This window comes from Pseudopipra pipra, chromosome 3 (assembly GCF_036250125.1).
Source record: "Pseudopipra pipra isolate bDixPip1 chromosome 3, bDixPip1.hap1, whole genome shotgun sequence".
NCBI classification, from domain to species: domain Eukaryota; kingdom Metazoa; phylum Chordata; class Aves; order Passeriformes; family Pipridae; genus Pseudopipra; species Pseudopipra pipra.
Window position 1 is genome coordinate 86,654,195 of NC_087551.1, and position 24,638 is coordinate 86,678,832.

Sequence of the window (24,638 nt, forward strand, 5' to 3'; positions counted from 1 at the left end):
CCTCTGCTGGGGCTTCATTTTTTTTACCTTTTTTTTGCCCCTTGCTGATGCCAAGATACCTCTGTACAGACACTTAGGGTGGCAATCTGTGCCTGTCAGATGGCAGGACATTACTTTCTCTGTAGGATGCCTGGTTTACACATTGGTCTTTTGGGCCTTCATCAACATGTAATAAGCCCGTTTTCATTTGAACCTCTAGATACCCAGTGACTCACCGAGATCAGGCTTGTGCCCTTGGGTGTGTAGTAGACAGTGGATGTTCTTTGACACTCTTGTGAGACGCAGTCACCATGCTCTTTTCTTTTTACCTAATTACACATTTTGATTGACTGAGTGACGCCAGAAGGTATAAATTCAAACACTAGAAACTACAATGCCTGTATTTCATTCAGACAGGCAGGGCTAGTCTTTTGTCTGCTGTGATTTGAGTCACCTGGCATCTGGATTTACCCATCATAGAAACCAGGCTGATGAGCCCCCTTTGCCAGAGCTAATTACCCACCCCCAGTTACCACCAGTCACTGCCGTTGAAAGAAAAACATGAAACAGCACAAAGAAATAAACCATCCTCGGGTTTAATCTATTCATTTACAGTCATGTGAAATAGAAACTATTTCTCTGCAGTGTTTTATCCACTAGTTGAAAATAATTGCACATTTTTATATGTTTATCCAACTGATTTTCCTTCTGCTTCCCGTGGGACTGTAATAGTTCTATCAACTGCAGAACTTACAAACCAATATATTTTAATAGCTTTATTTCAAATGGTATCTTATAACTCAGACCATCTTTCCAATAACTGAAAAAAAAACCCCAAAACCCAGTTTGTAACACTGTACCTAGCTTGAGGAAATCCCAGTGTTCAGAAACTGAGTGGAAATTCAAATGGAGCAAGCAAAAGACTTGGCCAGCTTGTTCCCCTGCCAGGCATGTCTAGCTGAGAGGCTGGGTGGGAGTGCTGGGTCACAGGGGAAGCCTCTAGATGGAGCTGCCTGATGGGCAAGTGACTCTGAGTTGGGAGGGGGAGAAAGGCAGAAAGAACAGAATTGTTTTGAGAATGTAGAAAAGTACATCCATGACACAGCTATAGCAACTCTCCAGATATTGGAAACACTGAAAGCAATGAAGAAGAAAGGAACTGGGGCACACTGTTTCTGGCTAACATCACACCCCTTACAACTGCATCCAGCCAGTGTCTGCAGTGTGCTCCTGTTTGAAAAAAGCCTCTGTGGGCCTGTAGAGAATGCTCCTAGAGATGAGATTTCTTTTGTATATGTGTGCGTATCACACTTGCACACACACACTGTTTTCTAGCACTGTGTCGGTCGAGCATTCTCCTGCCAGAGCCAGGCATCGTCTGAGGGTAAGAAGCACAAGAAACTGAAGCAGAGATAGTTTTTTTAAAAACAAATGAAAAATTGGGTGCCAAGTCCTGACACATCTCTGAAAAAAATCTTTGGAGGCCGGGGGCAGCAATCACAAGACCATAATAGATGAGCCAAGCCATAAACTACTGCAAACAAACAATTCTGGACCAGATCCTGAAGAGAAATGCCTGCCCACACACTCTGATACAACCCAGAATATGCACTGTGCTGCATACTGTGTGTGAAACCATAGGAACAGCCTGAGTCACACAGTGATTGGTACCATCCATCACAAGTTAGAAACTCGTCCTTTGTTTTGGAGTCGCACCTGAGGCCTCAAATCAAATGTGACAATTTTTATAATAACCTGTGCTAAGGTGTTTGGCAGAAAAAACTATCTCTGTAGACTGTTTGCCTCTACAAATGGAGTGGTTATTTGACTGGGTTCCTCCAATTTCCAGAGGAAGAACATTCTGCTTTGCTTATCAAGAAACAACAGTTTAATTAATAGCAGTTGGCTTGTATGTAGTGCCTTCATTCTATTTTACCTTTCCATCTAAAATAATCCACTCCTAAAGCTTACAGAAAATGCTGCTGCATTATTTGATATCCCATCTGATGTATCTGACTCATGACGTCCCAGTCCGTTCCATGGCACGTGAAGACACATTACAAGGGTTCTGAAGGAAAAATATATTTGTTGAGATTTGTTATCAAGTGACCACGTGTCTCATATTGTTATGTTACAGCAAATGCTAAATGAGTAGATGCAGTAAATATTTGTTAGCAAGTGTAGAGAAACACATAGTTACTAGCTTTCAGGGACACAATTAAAGAGACTGAAGATCACCACACAGTTCATTGGGATACCTCCCTGGTGCTGAGTTACTGTTTGTGCTCCTTTCTAAACTGTTGCAATTACATTCAGCTATTCTTATTGCTGCCTTTACTAAGGCATAAACTATTAAGTATCCTCTATAGGCTGAGCTCTGAATACAAAACACAGGTTCACTAAAGATAATATTTTGGATGAAAAAATAATATAGTACTTTTAAAATATTATATATTTGACTATAAAGAATGCAAATTAAACACATCCATTTGTAACCCTTAGTTTCTAGGTTCCGTCCCAATAGTTTTTTAAGAATCCTGACATGGTATCATATAGTATCTAGAACTGACTAGCTTTGAACTAACTTCTCCAAATGACCACTGATTTTCAAATGAGAACAAGCAATAGCTTCTTGGTATGTTGCTTTGATACACGTTTGCCTTATCTGAACAAATTATCTCTGTAAATAGGATTGTACTGGAAATGAGAAAACAATGGTATGCTCAGTCACTGGAGAGAGATTGAGTTCAGGTGATTGTCCTTTGTTTAAAATGGATCAGCATAAAACCACCAACTGTAATTTCAGGTCCAAGACATTTTTCATTTGGATATATCAAACTATTTATGCTTGCTGCGTTCCTCCATATTATTTCATTAATCACATAACAACCCTTCCACTTCTCCATTAACCATGCTAACTCTAATTAGCTCTCTGCTACACAGATGTTTCCTCATTTCGATGTTCAGTGCCTGGCCATGTGTCACCCTAACTTTCACATGAATTTCAGCTTACATTACATCACTTCGATGTCCTATCTGTGTGTGAGCCTGCTGGGTTAATACGTCCTTTGGAATAACAGATTGATTGCAGATAGATATGAATGATAGATAGACATGGTGTCCACATTATCTGCATTTGTTATACACATGCAAATGTGAAGGATGCATATAAAACTGGAACGAAAGCAGTAGTTTAAGCTCAGGAGGCTGGCATGAAGGCATGACTGATTTCTCTAAGCCACGCTATTCCTACCAATAAGTCAATGTATCAGTGACAAATCACTCTATTTCTGATCTCAAATAGCTCACGAGCCAGTGAGACCATCATTCGATCTAGATGTTTTAATCCTAGAATCGTGGAGAATTCTGTAATTTGCAGACTCTACTGCTGTGCTTCTGTGCTCTTATCCAGCTCGAAGTTTTAAAAACATAATTCAAGCTGTAAGGAAATGTTTAGTTATGACAGCAGGGAGTGTTGAAAAATGCATCGGAAACTTCCCTGGGAGGAAATGATTCGTAAGAGGTTTTAGATTGTGCATTTCATGTGTGTTGCAGCACATGATGAATGCCTTTTTCTCAAAATAAAGAGAGGTGGATTATTACGAAATTCTGATATACGTAACCTTTTCAAAAAGGAGCTGTGATCTCTGGGGAAGTAGCTCAGCAGAACAACGGGGAGATGCGGTCCGGGGGAGCACGGGCTCGCAGGGCGGTGCGGGCGATGTGCGGAAGGCAACACTTACTGACGGGCACCGACAGGAGCTGCGGAAAACCGCCGCGTTATCTAGAACTTCTTACTTCGGCCGGGCTCGAAATATTCCTCTCTTAAAAAAAAAAAAAAAAAAAAAAAAAAAAAAGAAATCCAATCAACCCAGAAATGAAGCGAGCGACTGCCCGCCACTCCTAAGGGTAAGTACTCAGGCACGGACCCTCCGCCCAGCCCAGCCCAGCCCAGCCCAGCCCAGCCCAGCCCTGCCCAGCCCGTCGGGCGCTGGCGCGGTGCCGGGGAAGGCGTCCCGGTCGCGGAGAGGAGGAGCCCCCCGAGCTCCCCGTCCCCTTCAGCCGAGCCCCGGCGCCGCCCCCCGAGGGCAGCGAGCGCGGAGCTCTCCGGGCCGCCGCCGCCCCCTCCCCGCGGCTCCCGGGGGCGGCAGCCGGAGCGAGGCGAGGCGGGGCGGGAGCCCCCCCGGCCCCCGCCCGCGGGGACCCTCGCTCCCGCCTCTCCGCCCGCCCTCCCCTCCCCGCCCCCGCGCACCGCCAGAGCCGCCCGGGGAAGCGCAGGAGAAGGAGCGTCTCCCCAGAGTCCCCGCCGAGCCCCCCGTCCGGCGATGCTGAGGGAGAAGCGGGAGGAGGACGAAGGGCGGCCGAGGGCGGAATAGAGGCGCGGCAGGAGCGGGGCCGGGCACTGACCCGCCGGGCTGCGGGAGGGCACCGCGGGGAGCCCCGACCCGCCCCGCCGGCGGCCCCGCGCCCGCGGGAGGGAGCGCCCGGCGCCCGCCCCGGCCGCCGCCGCCGCCCGGGCGCCCCGCGGAGCAGCGCGGAGGGGCCGCCCCGCCGCGCCCGTCCATGGGGCGGCGCTGAGCGGAGGCGCGGCGGGAGGGCGCCGGGGGCAGCATGAAGTCCCTGCTGTTCAGCCGCTTCCTCCTGCTGCTGCCCTGGGTGCTCATCGTCATCATCGTGCTGGACATCGATAGTAGCCGGGCGCCGCTGCCCGCGCTGTACCCCCGCGGCGGGGGTGAGGGCGGTAGCGGCGGGGCGCGGCCTCCCGCCCCGCGGCGGCGGCCCGAGGCGGTGCTGCCCACCATCTATGCCATCACGCCCACCTACAGCCGCCCGGTGCAGAAGGCCGAGCTCACCCGCCTGGCCAACACCTTCCGGCAGGTGTCGCGGCTCCACTGGATCCTGGTGGAGGACGCGGCGGCGCGCAGCGAGCTGGTGACCCGGTTCGTGGCGGGCGCGGGGCTGCCCTGCACGCACCTGCACGTCCCCACGCCGCGCCGCTACAAGCGCCCGGGGCTGCCCCGCGCCACCGAGCAGCGCAACGCCGGCCTGGCCTGGCTGCGGCAGCGGCACCAGCACCTGCCGCCCCCGCAGCCCGGGGTGCTCTTCTTCGCCGACGACGACAACACCTACAGCCTGGAGCTGTTCCAGGAGGTGCGTGCGGGATAAGGGAGGGGGGGGCGCGCTCCACCGCCTCTCCGCGGGCTCCCACCGCTTCCAGCATCCCCGCTTCCCGCCGGGCTCGCCCCTCTCCAGGCTCCCGCGTGGGGCTGTGCCACATCCCGCTTTGCGGCGGCTCGGTGCCCCTTACTCAGAAATTCTGGGCATGGAGAATTCATGCCCGGTCCCCGGCGCGGACACCTCGCCGCGCTCCGTCCCTCAGCCGGGCTCTCCAGCGCTGCCTTCGTGTGACACTCCTCTCTTGATTTTTAAGTTTCTTGTCCCTCTCCTCCACGCTCCCCCCAACTTTTTACTGTTGTTTTCTCGCTTTCCTGCCGAGCGAGGCAAGTTTAGGGTTTAAATAAGGGATCTTGTGTTTTTGTTAAAGCTGGGATGAAAAGCGCTCTTTCATAGTTGGGATTTTTTTCGGGCTGCATCCCTCTCCTTGTAGGGCAAACTGGCATCAGGAGTCGCCATCCTTCACAGTTTTTTCTTGGCACAAATGAATTTATCCAGAGCCGGCTCCTTCACATGGACTTGCCTTTTTGAAGCCTTTTCGAAGCCTTTTCGCTCTTAAAAGCAGCAAATCGTTCGTGTAACGACTAAACACCCTTTCAGGAGTTTCTTTTCTGAAGGGACCTGGTTTTGTCTTTATTGCCTTCCCTTGGTGAAGGGCTTTGTTTCATTTTGGTGGGAATTGGCAAGCGCTTGGAGCAGAGGGTATCCAGCTTTCTTTCTGAGTTCTGCCTGGCAGGAAGGAGGGACTTTAATAAGTGGACATAAAACAGCAGAAGAAAGATCATGTACATCTTCTGTGACAGCTAGGAGAGTACCCTTGGCAGGGAAATAAGGGAGGGAAATGGAAAAGTGGGTTGGCAGCAGATAGGGAACACACAGGGCTTCTGACAGACTGTGGTCCATATCTTCTTGCTGGTGGACAGAACTGTATTTAGAGGTGTACACCCATATTCTACAGCTTGCTTCCAAGCAATGTGCCTCCTCGTGTGCTTTACAGTCAGTAGGCTAAAATGAACACAACACACAGAAACGTGAAGCACGTGCAATTCCCTAGAGCAAGCTGGTTTAGAAATATTTAGGTTTGTAATGCATCCCTTTTCATTTCCGGTGAGTGAGTGGGCAGGTGCAGGGTCCCCATTCAGCAGAGATGTTCTACTTCTTTTGCCCATTTGGCATTCAGCATTAAAGCTGCTAATTTAAGGACCTTTGCCTGGAGGCTAAACCTTTGTCGTAATTGATTTTTTAAAAATTCTCACGGCTGTGCTTAGCACGTTATAATGCAGAGTAATTCCACCGTACTCATCTTTGATGTGATGGGAGTGCCCACATATATATTCACAGATACAAGGCTAATCTGATTGAATCTTAGGGAGTTTGTTAATTGAAACAGAAAGTACACTTCGACACAATGACTAGTGTGGAACAAAAGTAGATATTTGTCTCCAAATATCTACTTTTTTTTTTAATAGTTTGTTGGTTTGGGCTTTTTTTTTTTTTTTTTTTTTGAGTACCGACATTACAGACAAGCTAAAGAGAACAGTATTGACAGACATTTCACTTCAGTGACCCAGAGCTACTGAAAAGGGGTTCAGTCACATTCTTTTATAATTTCTATCATTATTCTTCTAATTGCTGTGAAGGATGCAACAGAAAGGTACAAATTACCTCTTTGATCAGGTGGGAAATGCAGGAAAGCAAGGGGATAAAGCTGTCTGAAGGGTTAACCTTGAAAATTACAGGCACAACAGGCAACCTGTGTTTCTTCTTGCTAACAAGAATTGTAACCTCCAGCATGAACCTCTGCAGTCCTAAGACCTCCCTTTCACCAGGGTTCAGCTGCTGGGGAGGAGGTGTTTATTCTGAGCTGTGTGTTCACAGGCAGACACACATGAATGAGTTTTCCCTGTGAAATGTGGTGGTTGGAAAGCTCAGCTACAGGAGTGGAGAAGGAGCTTTTGCTTCAATTACCTCTGCAAGTTCCCATGACTGTTTTCTGGGGTCACTAACGAGCTGTATGGAAGGTCTCGGGGGACACCACTGGTAGTAACACAGGGAATGCCTCATGGACCTGGCAAAGTTAATGGAAGTCCCTTGGCAAGCTTTACCAACAAGATGCCTTTATGTGTGGGAGGTTACATTTGGAGAGAGCCAGGAGTCTGATTTTCAGTCAAGGCACTGCTTGAGGGCTGGTTGCTTTTTTTTTTCTTGATAAAAGAAATTCTGTGTCTCCATGGATTCTGGCTTGACAGCTCTGTAGTAAATCCTGATCTCTCTTTCCGGAATTGATAGATATATGAGTGTAAGCTATACTTGTCTTTTCCAAGCATGAAGAGAACAGCTTCAGAACATATTGTGTGTAGATGAAATCTGGTAGTAATTCCTCTCATGAAAGTGGTGGTAACTCTGCCCGAGAGGGAGTTTTTTCACTTCGTCGCCCTGCTGGGAACAATTCTCCAGACCTGCAGTTGCTTAATCCTAAAAAGGTCTGATAAACTGAAGTCTGCTCACTGGGAGGGGGCAGTTTAAATGTAGGAAGACAAGACAGGTGCTCTGAATTCTCATCCTACCACCCACCATCCTGTGCTGGCTGCGTGACTTCCAGCATGTCACTGACACGGGCAGAGGGGTGTGTAGGTCCCAACCTGCCAGCGGCAATGTGAGGTACTGTCTGCCCGCAAGCACTTACATACATTTGCTGTCTTATGAAATAGTAGGTCTGTATTCTTTGTTTCTGAGTCAAAGCTGGTTTCAGTAACAGCAGTGAGGGATTGGGGAGGTGGGAACCAAGGCTAGTTAGGATTGTAAAGCCAGCATGAGAGAAATATTGGCATTAGGGATGCATTTTGCTCAGAGGTTAAAAAAGCAGGACTGCGGAGCAAAAGGTGAGCCACGGAACTGCACGTCAGTGAAGGATTATGTTTAAGGCAGCTCTTTTGCTGTGGCTTTCCCTAGTGCCCTTACAGAAGACAGAGCCTTTTTAACAAAGCAAATTCGGCAAAAGCTTTCCTGGGAGTTGTAGTGTAGTTGTGAGGGTCATGATCAGAAAGGAGCATGCTTTGACATGAAATGCCATGGGATACTTCTGAGAGCTTTTGATGAGGAAATTCTAATCTCTGTCCAAAGTCCTTCTGCCTGCTATGTATAGGAATGAATACTTTATATTTGATATAGGGTGAGCTGAGCCCAGTAGAACTAGACCAAGTGTGTTTCATGGAAATCAGGAAAAAAACCCCAAGAACCCAGTTTACAGTAGAGTTTTTCTGGAAAATGTCACTGTCTGTAGTAAATCTGGAACCCTCTAGTGCTGTTTATAATTATCTTTTTTCCTATGACCTGTGATGAATGTGGATGTATAGGCTAGTTTTCTGACTGGCAAAACTGTGTCCTCAAAGTCAAACTGGACAGGGTCTGAGCAGGTTTAGTTGTCCTTTCTAGAATAAGGTGGAGAGCCTGGTTTGTCTTTCTGCTGCTACAGTATGTTCAGCATTGGCTCTCTTGAGCATTTTGGCTCACCCTCCCTGGAAAGGCTGCAGGGAAAGAACCAGTTTGTTCAGCAATTGTGAAATTTTTTAGAGTAGTAAGTGGGGCTGCAGCAATGATGAAGAAAATATCTCCAGGAGTGAAGAAGTGGCCTTTAAGTTATTCCCAACCCTTTCTGCTTGAGCATATAGTGGCGGTCAGGTAAAAAAATCATGCTTTTATTTTAATGCCTGTGGTTCTGGCATATTATATTTTGTTATAAATATTTTGGGATCCAGGCCTCAAAAGTAATTATGTATTTTCTGCTCAGATATGACCTGTTCACTTGGAGGGGTACATCTGCATTTTGCCATCAAAAACAACAGTCTGCTTTCTGAAAATATCTGTTTTCAGTTGAAAGTCAGCCTACATTCATAAAAAAAAGCCATTGAAAAGCCTGAAATCCCAACTAGTACATTTGTTTTACAGATGTTTCTACATGAATCATGATAACTTCCATTTTGTACTATAGGCTGTTCTTTTTGGAGTGACTATCTTATAGTTTCTGGTGCATTTGTGTTTCATGTTATTCCTGAATGCAAGTTATTGGAATATTGTGACTGATGCCTAGCAACTGCTGATTGCACATTTTTAAACTTCCAGAAAGAAAACCTTAGATAAAGCTGGCATTCTACCTTCATAGAGAGATTTTAAAACAGGATTTACTTAAGCGCTAGAAACTGAAGATAGACAGCTAAGTTCCACTTCCCTTAACTCTTCACATAATTCATGTGTTTCTGTGTCTCAGGCATTTTCTCTGCTCTTTCTGTGTTTTGTGTAGTTGGCCAAAAGCCTTGATCCGTGTATGGATATGTGTGCAACTTGGAAGACTGGGCCGCCTTAGAGATATCCATGCTCTAAGGTATGATCTGAATACAGCCTTGCAGCATGGAGTTTAAAGTAAATCACAGCCCTAATTGTCATTTCTGAAGGGTAAAAAAAAACCAACCCAAACTTTAGTAGCTTAGCAGTTAGCCCTGTTGCCCACTGAGTTGTGGACCAGAATTCAATTTGCTGTAGCTGTTGCCTGCACAAGAATACCCTGAATGTGATGGTAGAGCTGAAGCTGGAAAGGAGGTAGGAGGAGAGAGAGCTCAACCTGTTCTCCTGAAGTTGTGGTAGTCTTTACATGTAGCTCAAGATTCAGATTGAAAGCGCTTTCTTGCGTCCCTGCTCTTCCCTTTCCCAAAAGGTATGTATGAAGGTGGCAGATATTCTAATGGCTTTTAACAGCCATTTCAGTAGCCTAAAAAAAATAATTCCTTGTTATTAAAAATGGAACAGAAATACTTGCAGGCATTGCACGTCACACAGGCTTCAGTTTTCCTGTGATCATCTTTGTAAAATATTTTGAGCAACTCAAAAAACGCATCACAGGAGAGGTGAATATTTGCTATTTTTTCCAGCTTTGACAGGGGAAGGGTTAGTGTTCCTTTAATAATACTTACATAACTGTCATAATCTTTATACACTGTATATGTGTATTTTTGAATGGATATATGTATGCAAAAAGATTTAAAACTAGTATAAGTGAATCTGTTTATCTTTAAAAACATGAAAATCTTTTGTTATATCTCTTGGAGCTGGTTGGAAAAATCAAATCTTTTGATATAGTCTTAAAAATAACATTCAGTAGTCTAGACAGAATTAAATATTAGCTGGCAGTCATTAGTTATATTCTTCAGAATAAAAAAAATGATCCAAATGTGTGTTAGCAGTGCATTAAATACCTTTCTAGGGTATAAATGATTTAGGAGTACATGACAGATTTTAAATGCACACTGACATTCTTCTTCCACATACACATGTAATACCTGTGCTAAAGAGACTGGATTAGAAAAGACTGGCAGAGAATGAAATAGCTTAAAAATGAGAGGAAACAGTGACAAAAAAAAAAAAAAAAAAGAGCTATTTGAAACATTATCCAAGTGAAGGACTCTGGGTTGCAAAGTACTGTCTGTTTCTGCACTGACAGCAGTGGTCTCATATGTGACACTGATACTGTTACTCTGAATTTAATTAGAGAGGGTCAGCAGCTCTTCCGAGGTGCAGTGAACGCAACCTTGTAGGATGACAGAGAGTAGGATGAGAAAAAGAACCAGTCAGTAGAAGGGCCCAGAAGTAACATGAGTAGCAAATGTTTTGGAAGTCATCCCAGTCCAGAGAAATTGGCTCCTAACTGCTTTAGTTAAATTTGGTACAGTTTTCTTCCGTAGGGAAGCAATATTGACATTTGTGCCCAAGGATGCTGGTGTAATTTAAAAGCATTAATCATTGTACCCTATATATAAAATGTTGCTGGAAAGAAGGGGGGAATTAATGTATCCTCCCTTTGCAGTGTAGATTGTGTACAAATCAGCAGAGGAGGTTTAAAACAGATGCTTGGAGAGAAAGCTTTCTAATAGTGAGGATGGCAAAGAACTAAATCAGATCACCTGTGAGGGTTGTGGAGCAGGCTAGTTCAATGACTGAAAATTTTTTTGACTTGTAGACCCTTTCTACAAGTTTTCCCACAGAGAATACCTTTTACAGTCAAGTTTACCAACAACAACCTTGCTTTTTGAAGTTCCTATCCCTTAAGTGTCACAGTCCCTGAACCACAAAAATCACTGGCAGAGGTTTTCTATGCCTCAGTACCTCCTTTGAAGTGATGGTAAGTAGGGGCAGAAGCTCCATCCAATGCCTCAGTAAACTGGCACAGCATCACTGCTGCTGAGCTGTCTGACTCGTAGTACTCTTGCATGAGTTTCATTGAAGCAGAATCTGGCTTTAGATGACCTGTGAGCAATGCAGAGAACTGTGTGAGAACTGACAGGGAACTCGGCTGTGCTTATGTTTTTTTAACCCATAAAATTTTCTGCTGTGGAAGGGTCGTAGTGAAGGAGCTCTATGTCCTGTCTTTGGTAATAATAAATAGGGATTTTTTTGTAGAAATCTGCCCGAGTGTTACTGGGATGGGCAGGGGGGTGGAGTGGGATGGGATGGTGAGCCTGGGTGCTAACCTGTAGCCTGACCAGTATAGATCACAAATCAGAGAGAGGCTGAAATGATAGGGGGAGAAAAAAGCGTACTACGTGTAGCAGCAGGTTTGCATTTACAAAGAGCTTTAAATCTCAAGTAAAAACACATCAACATCATGCTGCAAAAACACTAGGATGGTTGTACCAGTCTGGAAGCCTTTTCACTGTAGGAAGTACCTCCATGTTTCCTTCTCCCTGTCTGTCATTTGCCTTCATTCCCCTGGGCTTTTATATTTTGTTACTGGTTTGGTATCTTCCCTATCCATCAGTCCAGCACATCCCATTAAGCAGCTTTTCTTGATTGACTAATGAGATGCTGTATTTGGCAATGCTTTTATCGCTGCCTTTTATTACTCAGATACATTTTCTGCATTTTCACTTGCTATTCTTTAGTGGTTACTCTGTTGTAACTATTTACTGTTATATGCCCATCACCTCACTCGGATTTCTTAGGTCAGTTGTTACCAATCTCTCCTGTCATTTCCTTGCCCAATCCTTCCCAATCGTTGTCCCTTCTGCTACTTCATTCAGATTTTTTCTACCATCTTCCCCATCTAGTACATCACTCTCCTCCTATGCCCAAGACCCCCTTTCAAATAATCAAAAAGTAAATAGAGGATAAAAGCATTTCCAGAGGGAGATTCATGCCACCTTAAGATAGCTGTCTAAGCCAAGCAGGATGAATCATGTCAGTGGGTTCCTATCTCTTTCATTAACTACAGAAGTCTAACTAGGACAGACCAGATACTTACAGAGAGTTAAGTATAAGTAAGATGAATACCATTCATGTAAGTTACTAGGACTTAAAATACTGAGTATTAAGACAGCATGTGCTACTGCTGTCATTACAATGACAGAAGGGCAATTTAGGAAGCTATTTGTAAGTCATAGGATTCTGGCAGTTGTTTAGCCCACAGCACTAAGACTATTTAGAATTAACACATTTTTGAATCACCTTTTTGTGTCCCAATGATTAGCAGCATAAAATTCCAGGTGCAAGCTGGCCTTTTAATCCAAATAATAGCTTTTTCCCCATCATACATAAATACAGCCTTCACATAGCAGTATGTTAACTGCAGTAATGCTATTCTCAGAAGATTAAAAGAAATATTCCTACTTTCATCTGCCTAGCATATTCTGAGGCTGTGAGGTATTTCAGAATTAGCATAAATACTGGTCTAGATGTGCTCTTTCAGCTTTTACTTAAAGGGATTGCTGTATTCTTGACACCTGCTTATTTCATTCTCCAAAAATGTAACCTGTGAGAATAAAGAAAGTAACCCAAGGACAAAATGTAGAGCTCCTTCCTTCTGTTGTGTGGTGGCTTTACTGACATAACTCTTAGACACCAAGATAGAACCAAGACTGTACGAATTCAAAACTTCTTGGGTTTTGCGAGGTCAGTGATATACTTTCCACTGACAAGATTTTCGTACACATGGTGTATGGTAGAGTATTAATGTAAATCCCTCTGGTTCTGCCAGCATAGATGCTGAGGCTGCTGTTTACCCAGTTCAGAAGTCCTGTGTAACCTGGCCCATTGTACAGTACAGCTGCCCAAACTTCTATTGTGTGCTCAGGCAGGGCATGGGTGCACCATGCATCAGCCACACTCTCGTAGTTAGAGTGTCTCTGCCCTTGTCTTGTGGCATTTCATGTTTACTATGGGTGCGATTGGCATAGGGTGGCTAAAGTGCTGCAATTCTGTACATTAATAATTTGTAAAGGTATCCATACCCTCCAGGAGGTGTTAATGGCAACATGTGTGTTCATCCTGTGGTTATTGCTGGTGTAGCACAGTTGGGTGTATGTGGCTTGTTGGTGCCCTTGGAAACCTACTGGAACTTACCTGTGTAGACATACCCAACAGAATGATGCCCTGTGTCCATGTCTGATATGTTTGGGTGTTAATAGAAATATGCTGTTAGCAAAATATGCAAAAGGGATGTATCATTAAAACCAGAGTTAAAAGACCTTCATGAGAAGGTTTGGCTAATGTCCATACCCAAATAGTTAACTGCTAACTCTGCTTTTCCTGCATGGAGGAGTGCGACAGATTGGAAAATTAAACGTAAGCAGGGAGAAGAGGTACAGATAAACATGATTAGCAATAACCTGTACAGAGATTCACGGTAGTGTCTCACTGGCAATTAAATAGTCAATGGCTTGGACATGGGATGTCTCTGCTGCTACTGAGAGATGGTGTGACTCTCAGCTGACTGCCACAGCTATTAGGGTGGAGGTGAGGAAATTCTGCTAAACAAATTTGAAGATACACAAGTAATTGGAGGGAGAGAAGGTACATATCTCTCTTCTGTGTGTCCATACATATTTGTGGATTTTCAAATATATATTTTATGCCTTCCCTGTGTGAAAGTTCTAGAATCTGCTAATGTATCTAGCTTGGAAATGTGAACTACACTGACATGATGCCTTTGTTTTTTCTGGTGCAACTCCTATGAGTCTAGATGATATGCATGATAAATCTTTCACCTTGGCAGAGAGAGAGAGAATTGTTTAATATTTAACCAAGGTTGTCTTTTACTTCAACATCCATTGATAGGGGATTTGTTACTGCAGTAACAAATATGTAAAACTGTATTTGTTTTTGCTAAGAGGAGTGCTTGGAAGGAGAAAGGGATAACCTTTCCCTAAGGAATAAGCTTCAATTACAACAAAAGATGAGACTGTTTTTAGAACAGATCAAATAAAGCCCACATTACACTGAAATAGTTTAATACTTGTTTAAATAGCACAATATTTAAAACACAGTAGTTGAAACAGTGGCTTTTCAATCAATGTGGTTAAATTGTGCAAGTTGCCGTGTCTGTTGCACTCATCTACTCAAGTTCTCACACCAGACTATCTGATTTTCCCATAGGGAGCAGTGTGTCAAAGTTCATGTCATATTATCTCCTGTTTACTGAAGAAAATGGTCCAGTGAACCAGTTATCTGAACTCACTGAATCACAGATTCTTTAAGGTTGGAAAAGGCCTCCAAGATTGAGTCCAACCTTTGACCGAACAGCACTGTATCAATTAAATCGTAGCACTAAGTGGCATATCCAGTTGTTTCTTGAGCACCTCTGGGGATGATGACTCCACCACTTCCCTGGGCAGCCTGTTCCAATGTCTGACAACCTTTTCAGTGAAGAAATTCTTCCTGATGTCCAAACTGAACCTCCCCTGGCACAGCTTGAGGCCATTTCCTCTTGTCCTGTCACTAGCTTCATGGGAGAAGAGGCCAAGCCCCACCTGGCTACAACCTCCTTTCAGGTAGTTGTAGAGAGAAATAAGGTCTCTCCTGAGTCTCCTTTTTTAACAGGCTAAACACTCCCAGCTCCCTCAGCTGCCCCACCTATGACTTACTCTCCAGATCCTTCCCCAGCTTCATTGCCCTTCTCTGCACATGCTCCAGCACCTCAATGTCTTTCTTGAAGTGACTCCCAGTCATGCACCCTTCTTGCTAAAGAAAGAATTATTTTTTAGTATCTGTAGATTCCTCAAGGTTAGATAGGGACCATGTTTCTAGAACTGCATTTAGTTACATTTACACCACTGGGAAAAATTCCTGTTATTGATAGTAAGCATCCTGCCTGGCCTGCTTTTTCATCCTTCCTGGAAATTTAGCAGAGTTTTTAAAGGGAAAATGTAAAATTAAAAAAGGTTTAACCCAAATAATCTTTTTTTTTTTTTTTTTTTTTTTTTTTTTTTTGTGACCGTTTAATAGATCTGAGCTGCATCTCAGCTCTGTACAAATCTGGTATGTTGCAGGTAGGAAAGAGCTGTGTCATAATTTCCTGTACTCAATGCATTTTTTACCAGTCTCAAACTAATTGTACTTGTTTTAGTGACATGCGTTACTTGTTAATCATTATTACATTTTCTCTCATTGGGTTTGTAAAATATCTCAGCAATCTATAGAAATAAGCCTACTGAGAGAATGCTGTAGTCTTGCAGACAAAAAAGATCTACTACACCTGTGGAAACCCAAACAAGAAAAAAAACCCCAAACCTGTTTTTTCACAGCTTTTAAAAAATTTTGCTATAAAAGATATTATGAATAGGGTGTTAAAGTAGAATTGAGGTGCCTATGGGCTAAAGAGCTGGAGATTTCACAGAAAATGAGTGGGCACACGTAGCTTTCAAATACTTACTCTGTTGGGCTGAAATCTGTAAGCTAGAATTGCCTTTGAATACCTAGTCTTGCTGATTAGTGTGTAGGCTTTCTACTAACACTTACAAAAGAAGCCTTACAAAAGGAGCACGGGCAGGCAGTGAGTGATGCTGTGCTGCCTCTTGCAGATGCGCACAACACGCAAGGTGTCCGTGTGGCCCGTGGGGCTGGTCGGGGGACGGCGGTACGAGCGCCCAGTCGTGGAGAACGGCAAAGTTGTTGGCTGGTACACGGGCTGGAGAGCGGACAGGCCCTTTGCTATTGACATGGCAGGTAAGGATCAATTCACATGATACATGAATGTTTCTCATAATAACTGATTTTCTCAACGTAAGCAGCTTTTAAAACTTCCCAAGTGTCAGCGCTGTATGCAGCCCTTTGGCACTAAATATCCTGGAAGTCTTAGCTTGCACATCTTGTCTAATTAAGTTGCTGCTTGGTGATATCTGAAGTTACTTTCATTTGTTTTTAATTTTATGTGGCAACTTGGCTTTTATGTTGTATAAATTGTTTGTCTGAAACAAGTTAATTGTAAGTTAATTCATCGAAGTAATTTTTGCAAGGAGTACCTGCCTGTCATTGTGTCATCAATCTAAACCAGGTACTATAAATACAGACCCTTCCTAGACCTCATGTTGTAAAATGCTACTGTATCATAAAATGATTCATTTTGTATTGGTTATTTGGAATGACAGTGATAACTGTAGATGGATATAGTTTGAAACACTGGGCTTAGGTGAAAAATCACTGACAGCTATTGCCTAGTAGATGAAGGCAGAAAAGCTTCAAAATGGATGTAATCAATCTTCTGCAGTGAAGTTTGCACACCACACAGCTCTGTCTTGCTGTCAGTCCGTGCTTAGACAATCTCTTGAATATATTCACAACTGCCACATGAATCACCACTGTGCAGAAGTCCAATTTCTGATGTAGCAGCAGCTGATTTCCTAGCAAGCGATACGATATTTGCACTTAGGTATCTTCTGTATCAAGGAGGGAAGGGGAAAAGTAGGAATACAAGGGCAAGAACAGGAGAGAAATAGCTACTTTTTTTTTCCTCTGGTACACTTATATTTTGGAGAGGGAACAGTGCTTTCTCACTTTGGCAGAATATATTAATTGAAATGTCTGATGATAAATATGTACAGTATATACAGTTATATTAGTTAAAAAGAATAAAGTACTAATTGTTTTTAACACCTCAAAGATAGAAACATCAGCAGGTGAATTTTTCTGTACTGTAGGGGCATTTCAAGACAATAATACCACCTGGCATAAAAATTAAAATTTGGGTGTTTAGGTAGAGGCATTCCACTGGGGAGATGTAGGTACGTCAATGCCCAAACCCATGCAGCGTATCAAGGACTGCAGCTGTGCATTTTATCAGTCTCTGCCTGTGGACTCACAGATACCTATTGATACAGTGGTGTAGAAGGGATTACTGATGGGTATTATTTAGGTGAGAGCATGGTTCATAATTCATTACCAGCAGGCAAAAAGCCATTACACAACAATGGCCAGGGGACTCTAACCCAGACATGAAGAGATACTTGGAAAGTTCTTAAGTTGTGGTTTACTTTGCAGTTGCTGGCTGAATCACTGGCATGAGGGAAAAGCAGCTCCATTAGGAGCATTACCTGCTTGTACTTTTATGAAAGTCACAAAAGGGAGGGTTATAGAGACAAAGAAACATTGATAGTACAGGAAGTTACTGCAGATCCGCAAACAAGGAGTTACTATTTTGTAAGACAACTTTTATTAGTCTTCAAAAATACTGAAGAAATTAAATTACATTTTTAATTTCAGCAAGGAGAGAAATGGATGCTGTGCAGAGCGCTAAAAAAATTATGTGAAAGTTGCATCTTCAGTCCCCTCAGGAATACAGTGGAAGGGCACTAACAGAACTGTAAATCCAGAACTTCATAGGTGTCTGAGCAGGTACAGTCTACAGGACACATGTCAACACAGTTTCCTACCCATGCCCTTTGCTCCCGACTTCCCAACACACCCCTGCAGACTTGGGAGGCTTGCTAAAAAAACTAAGTCCATGCTGTGGTCCATCACTGGCATTTCTCCATCTCCTCACCAAACACACAAGCAATTTAGGTTATACTGCACATAAGGAAGTTCAAGGACCTCTTTTGAAAATATTGCCATGAAAAAAGTATAGGTGCACATATTAAACTGGTCAGCTGTCTACAGTTAATGTTCTGACATCCAATGCACTGGTAAGGAAGCTCCCTTTGGTTTACTGAACTATCTTTTCATAATGATTTTCACAAGAGTTTGATCATGAGTCTGGGGGTGAACACAAGACTGCTTGAAAGGTTTGGAATCACTGATATATCTTGTGGCTGTTCAGATGAAGCTTTTAAGCACATAAAACAACTTATTCTAGGCTTCAAAATACAGGGTCAAATTCAAATTACTGCAAGTGGAGACAGATCCTGCTGATTTCACTGGGCTCAGCTCAAAGACCCTAGCTGGCCAACCTCCCCAGACTCCATGAAACACACTCACACATCGCAGTCACATTAGATCAGTTCATTAAGCACTGGTTATTTATTTTGAGAAATTTGTGGCTGACACTGCTCTTCTCCAATGCTAAATTGCATTCAGAAAGCAGAGTAGCTGTTTCCTGTGCTGCTTCTTGACTGGCAACCAACTCACCATATGAATTAGTTCAGATGTTTTCTAAGTTCTGCTTCAGTTTTAACTGTAGATGAGTTCTAGAGTTTGACACAAACTTCCTTACCCTCAGGGAAGAAAAGTGAGAAAGAATCTTGAAAGCAAAAAGGTGACAATGATTCTGAATTAGGCAGTGTGTTATTTACTATAGACCTGATTTAAAGTCTTCTATATTAAATACTGCTGTTTTAAATTTGGCTTGTTCCCAGTGCCAGAATTTTGGACCACTCATGAAAACATGTTACATCATGATTCTCCTAGTGTCAGGATTGTTCAAGAAGGCAGGCCCATGCTTTACATTAGCATTCCAGGAGTTACTTCAGTCACAGGGATTAGTACATGCCTGTGAATGACTAGGCAAGCAGATTTTGGATGTGTGGTGCAGAGCTCATCCACTGTGCCCGAAGTGCCTCTGCTAGGGCCTGAGCAAACACCTTTTTTTTTTTTTAATTTTCATTTTGCTATAGTTATGAGTTCTTCAGTACATCTCATCTTTCTTAGGGTTCCCTGAGCAAAAAGCTAGTCTATTCAAGACACCACAAAACATGGCATATTTTGACTTACTCTAAAAGAGCCACTGCTGGAAGACACAGGTGCAAACAAAAAAATTTTGAGTGGCTATGGCAGACAGCATGCTCAAAAAAACCAAACCCCAACTTCTCCTCCGTGAAAGGGTTAATACTATTTTAAACATTGAGTTTACAATCAAGAGCCTTTCATGGTGAATTAACTGTGAGCAGATGCCTTTGTTCTGAACTACAGAAACCCCTGGTTAGCCATCTCTGCCTTATTGCAACCCAAACTGTGTGTCACAGGGAGAACAGTGAGAGCAGTGGAGCCCAAGCCATGGCACATCCAACAAGCCAAAGGTGGTACCTTAAACCATGTGGACACCAGTAGGTCTGTTTCTACATTAGCATTTATACACTCCAGAAATTATAAACTCTCAGTTTCCAGCTTGCCTTCAGCCACTATCCTATCTAGAACATCTAGGAAGCAATGGCATTAATCATGGCAACAAAATCTTTAAACAGTGGCTCAAGTTTAACTGGATGAAAAAAAAATAGTTCTGCCTTTTAACAGAAGCCACTGATCTAACACAAGTCAAGGTGTGAATTAACAGGAACAGCTTATGTTGAAAGAAGCACAGATATAATCTTTGCCACATCTCCCAGGTATCTTATCCTCCAGCAAATTAATTCCTGTCTAGGTGGTTCTTCAGCCAATTAGATTTAATTTACAACCTTGCATTAAACACTATAAAACCCTCAAAACACCTCTTCACACTCCAGCTATGAAATTGTCTTGTGGCACGTCATATGAGCTTAAGCCCAATATGACCTTGTAGGAATAATGATTAAGTAAAATAACTGTATGCATGTAAGCACTGTTCAGTTATGCTACACTGGAGACAGTAATCCCAAATTAATCCCTGTTTGGTGATAGAATTCAAAATAACAGCATATTTTCACCTATTAGCACAGGCTCATTATCTACTGAGAGAAATTAGTAGAGAAATTAGTGCCAGTCTGGTCAAAACCTGAGCCATCTCCTCTCTTTCCGACACCAAAATGATACATCTGTGATAAAAAGTCAGTGGAAAGGTGTCACTAGAAAGTGGCTTTCTCCCAAATCCATCTTACAAAATGTCATACATGTGAAATTAAAGCAGTTATAAAGCAAAGCTGAAGAACTAAAATAGGCAGGACATAAATCTCCTTGCATCATTTTCTCTCTTCAAGTTGTTGCTTTATTGGATTTTTTAAGAAACAAAGACTGCATGACCACTGACCAAGGAAACAAACCTCAGGCCAGTCTGTGCACAGTAGTCTGCGTCCTTGCCACCCACAACACTCAGTTTATAATTTAAGTTTTATTTGATGCCTGATTTTTGATAGCACCCTATAATGGCAATTTGCAATAGCATGGTAGCAAGGGCATGTGTTACATGCAGGGGGCACAGCCCATCTGAAGATCTGTGCATAGGAGAAATCCACCCTCAGAACTCCATGCAATTTTCTCAACAGAGGAGCAAGCATAAGAAATTAATCAATGTATGGATAAGTATGGGCTGAGGGAGCCAGGGAGCCACACTGACACATACTGAGGTAAGCAGTGGAAAATCCGTGCCTCTTCTGCTTAGAATGGGATTCCTTCCCCACTCTAAAAACTAGGCCACTACCTTAATTATTTTGGTGTTTACTTCATTTATGCATGGCCAGCTTGAATCCTAAATCTTTTTGAAAAGAAACAGCAGCTCACACAGCTGATCAGGATTCCAACAATGCCTTCCCATGCAAAGCAACTTTTTTTTTTTTGGCACCCAAAATTATCAAAGCCCAGTTGCATCCAAAATTTATTGCTTGTTCTAACTGAGGAAAAAAACCCAACAAAACCTAACCAAACCCACTGAACTGAAGCAGGTCAATTTGTTCTTCAGTATTAAGTCCAAGGTCTCTTTCAAGGTGGTGCAAGCTGGCTGTACACACTGCTGCTGTCTCTTGCTGAGGGAGTTTAAACACTCGATCTCAGCTCTTCCCAAATGATTACACTTGCCTACCAACAACGCTGGGATGGAGCCCATCTTGTGCTCTCTCATGACCAGTCTACAAGTTGTAGGAAGTAGGAAAGGCCTGCAGGCTGCTGCAGACAAACCCCTGGTGGGGAAGAGAAGTCCAGAGCATTATTCTGCCTGGGAGCACTGAGCTAAGCCCAGCAGCTGCAGCAGAGAACAGCTGGATCCCAGCAGTGATGCTGCAGAAGTTAACTGAGTGAGGACAGGCTGCAGCCAAGATCTCACACCTCCTGGAAGTCTTTTATTCACTAGACTGCTCTGCAAGGTGTGGGCAATATGCCCTCTCCATCTAGACACCTCTTCTTCTTTATCTCAGACAAGATATAATGTATAAAGTTACAAAAAAGATATAACATATACACGTCTTCTGCAACTGTGTCCATCAGTGAATTGGAACCTTAGTTTATGTCCAACCCATAGTTTTTATCGGGGTCCAAATCTTTATTTAAAACAAAACAAACTTTCTGGTGTCTTCCTGTGCTTTCCTGCAAGCAAGAGCAGGAACCACTGAAAGTGGTTTCAGTATATCTTTCTTTACATGTGATGTAATAATTACTTCCTTATATTTTCCTCTTCAAAAGGCCCCCACAAAAGTCACAGATACTTTCAAGGAAAATACAGTAGCAAGACAACTGTAGTAAAAATGGGTTAGAATTATATTAAGTTAGAGAAAGCTATTCTCAATTTTAAATCAATAACATTTTAATACTGGCTTTAGAATTAAATGTTCTTGCCGTTTTCCAGAACTGATGTGAAAACTGTTACTACTTGTGTCATAAAGGGACAGCTGGAACCACTCTGAACTGACAAAGAAAGGATTTCTTTGGTAGGCTTGGCAATCAGACATAATGAGTTAGTTACAAATGTCATTTTTCTTTACAAGTCTATCAGTCTAGTTTTGAGTCCTACTGAAAGAACCATACATGTGACTGAGCATAGCTGAAGGAAAACTGGAGAGTTCTATAAATAATGGCAAATTGGAGATTCATGGGAGCTTCTTCAGAGAGGGCGAGTTTGTTCAAACCAGTGATTTCTCAGTGTGCAATCTCCCTCAAGGGACCTAACGCACGTTACTGGAGGAATGCATCGCAGAGAGGTGTGTGCACGAAGAAGTCCTTTCAGCCGTGCTGTGCCATGTACAGATCACCTGCAGACTGCCTTGCAGACCACCAGTGATGAAAGTCATTCACAAGTCCACAGTGACTACACAGTGTGCAAGGCAGAGCATTAATGTGGCTTGTCTTTCACCAACAACGTTAAAAACTCTCTACAGGCTGAAACTCTCCAAAGATCACAGTTGTAATGTATTTTAACCTTTTTTCTGACTTTCACCTTTAAATGTAGAAGTGTTTGTACAGTATAAATTTTATACATTTTATTTTACTTAAAATTGAGTTTTATTTCTTAATTAGAAGTAGAAAGGATGAATAGTCCAGGAACTTAGCAATATCTGACTTTTCAGGGCAAAAAAAAATATATATTCCTTACATGACAGGAAATAGATTAAACATGTTGAAAATATGGTGCAAAAAACATCTGATTGTATCTTGAGGGCAAAACACAGAAATGTAGGACATACAAACCTACCAAATATTCATATAATCAAATTTAGACAATTTTAAAAAGAGCATGGGAGATTTCTAGGCTTCAATGTAACTGCACAAAAATGTAAAGCCTAAAGGTTTTTCTTAACTTTTTCCCTGTCCCCCTCTATCCAAGGATTTGCTGTGAGTCTTCAAGTGATCCTGTCGCATCCCAAAGCCGTGTTCAAGCGTCGTGGTTCTCAACCAGGAATGCAAGAATCTGATTTTCTGAAACAGATAACAACAGTGGAGGAACTGGAGCCAAAAGCAAACAACTGCACAAAGGTACCAAGTTCCACACTTTCTAAAAAGCTTCTGTGTCATCTCTGTCTGTCATGACTGTACTGACACAAATGTTATTTTATAGGTTCTGGTATGGCACACGAGAACAGAGAAGGTGAATCTAGCTAACGAGCCAAAGTACCACCTGGATACAGTCAATATTGAGGTATGATGTGGGGAGACAGTCACACAGCAAGTGCAGAACAATGGACGTGTCAGGACGTGTTTGAATTCAGCCAGTTAAAATCATCTGGTTCTGTGTGAGACCTGATGGACTTCTGCGGAAACAAAAGGAAGTTGTCAGAGACTCTAGTAAGCAAATCAAGTGGGTGTGCTTGTTCTAACTTGTCTGCATGCATTTCTGAACTCTCAGCTTAATAAACTGACACTTACCTTTGTTTTAACGCTGTTTCCACATAGAGAAATGTGGTGTAATGGTATTTTTTCAAAATCATTATTTATGTATATACTTTTTGTATTTATCCAGCTTAATGGTGTAATTATAAACTGATTTTAACTCACAAACTGTTGATCTAAATATCTGCACAAATGGATCCTCCAAACTGAACATGTTTTACTTCATTAGAAGTAGCGGTCAAATAGGTTGTACAATAACAAAATAAAAACCCAGAGTCACTTATGGATTTATCCTTTTAATATAGGGAAATAACATTTTATCATTACGAGGCACCATAAAATGTAAACACAATCACTGTCATAAACCTGGATCTCTGCAAGGAAAAATATATCCATTCATTTGGAGTTACCTTGTATGCATATTGTGCCGCCAGTTCTCAGCATTAATACTGTGCGTGTGCCTCATGAGCCAGATCAGAGACTTTATCACAGGAAACTCAAATGCATCCAATGCTCATTTTTAAAAGAATAAACTATTGATTTGTAGAACTACAGTAACATCCAGGTTTATCTTTCTTTCAATAACCACATTCCCTGTTATGCACACCATAATAACATCACAGTGAAATGTATGATGAAACAAAATTTGTTTGATACACTAGAAAACATTGCTCGGTGATACATTTACATTCTATTTATATATGATTAAACATTTGTTCATAGAGTACCTTCTACAGGATTACTGGGTAATTTGGGGGAATTGGGGTTCATATTTTTGGATATTACTAACATGATAGCTACGTCCCTTATATGCAAACATTTGATCTAGAATTTTGAGGGAAAAAAATCAGTATGTGGTTAAGCAGCTTCTTAATATGGTCTATGAAATCATATGCATTGTATGAAAATGCTTCCAATGATGTATAAATATATTCCTGATCTGCTTTTCACTACATCAAATTTAAATCAATATAGACCACAACACGGTCAGTCAGTTATATTCTTAATCTGAACAGCTGGGAAAAAAAAAAAAAGAATATATATGTACATGGAAGGAACAGCAAAAGTAAATGCATTTGAACAAGGAATGTTAGGTGGCTGTTCTGGGAGAGACTTCTATTGCAACTTTCATTTCCACAGTTGTGTGCTGAGAGTCTGGCCAGAGGAGCTTCCAGTCCATCCTGCCGCTGTGCTGGGGGGCTGGCCAAAGCCCATCACGTTGCTGGAACTGCTGAGGTTCATTCCAGCCATTTGCTGATTCATCTGCGAAGCACAAACACATG

At 42.6% G+C, this 24,638-nt stretch overlaps 2 protein-coding genes and 1 long non-coding RNA gene across 4 annotated transcripts in view; 1 reads left to right on the plus strand and 2 right to left on the minus strand.

The window, feature by feature from the left end:
- Window positions 1-1,100: 1,100 nt before the first annotated feature.
- LOC135411952 (uncharacterized) lies at window positions 1,101-5,448 on the minus strand. The gene is made up of 3 exons (XR_010429398.1): window positions 5,288-5,448; window positions 3,603-3,803; window positions 1,101-2,047 (listed from the first exon to the last, which is right to left on the minus strand). It is a non-coding gene; the product is annotated as an uncharacterized LOC135411952 (long non-coding RNA).
- B3GAT2 (beta-1,3-glucuronyltransferase 2) lies at window positions 4,141-23,913 on the plus strand. Its single transcript, XM_064650203.1, has 4 exons — window positions 4,141-5,130; window positions 15,999-16,143; window positions 22,853-23,001; window positions 23,084-23,913. The coding sequence occupies exons 1-4, from the start codon at window positions 4,591-4,593 to the stop codon at window positions 23,168-23,170; spliced, it is 921 nt and encodes a 306-aa protein (XP_064506273.1). The 5' UTR covers window positions 4,141-4,590; the 3' UTR covers window positions 23,171-23,913.
- The window catches only part of SMAP1 (small ArfGAP 1), an 88,534-nt gene continuing 87,531 nt past the window's right edge, over window positions 23,636-24,638 (minus strand). For both annotated transcript variants that reach the window (XM_064650196.1, XM_064650197.1), the window contains one exon: window positions 23,636-24,618. In XM_064650196.1, the coding sequence (XP_064506266.1) occupies window positions 24,484-24,618 (135 nt within the window). In that variant the 3' untranslated portion in view covers window positions 23,636-24,483. The remainder of the gene's footprint in view (window positions 24,619-24,638) is intronic.

What these genes read in the sequence shown, in the direction of transcription:
- B3GAT2 (XM_064650203.1), top strand. Translation starts at nt 4,591, where the DNA reads ATGAAGTCCCTGCTGTTCAGCCGCTTCCTCCTGCTGCTGCCCTGGGTG. An exon ending in GCCTGGAGCTGTTCCAGGAG is followed by an intron (nt 5,131 to 15,998) that starts GTGCGTGCGGGA and finishes TGCCTCTTGCAG; the next exon opens with ATGCGCACAACACGCAAGGT. An exon ending in AAGCAAACAACTGCACAAAG is followed by an intron (nt 23,002 to 23,083) that starts GTACCAAGTTCC and finishes GTTATTTTATAG; the next exon opens with GTTCTGGTATGGCACACGAG.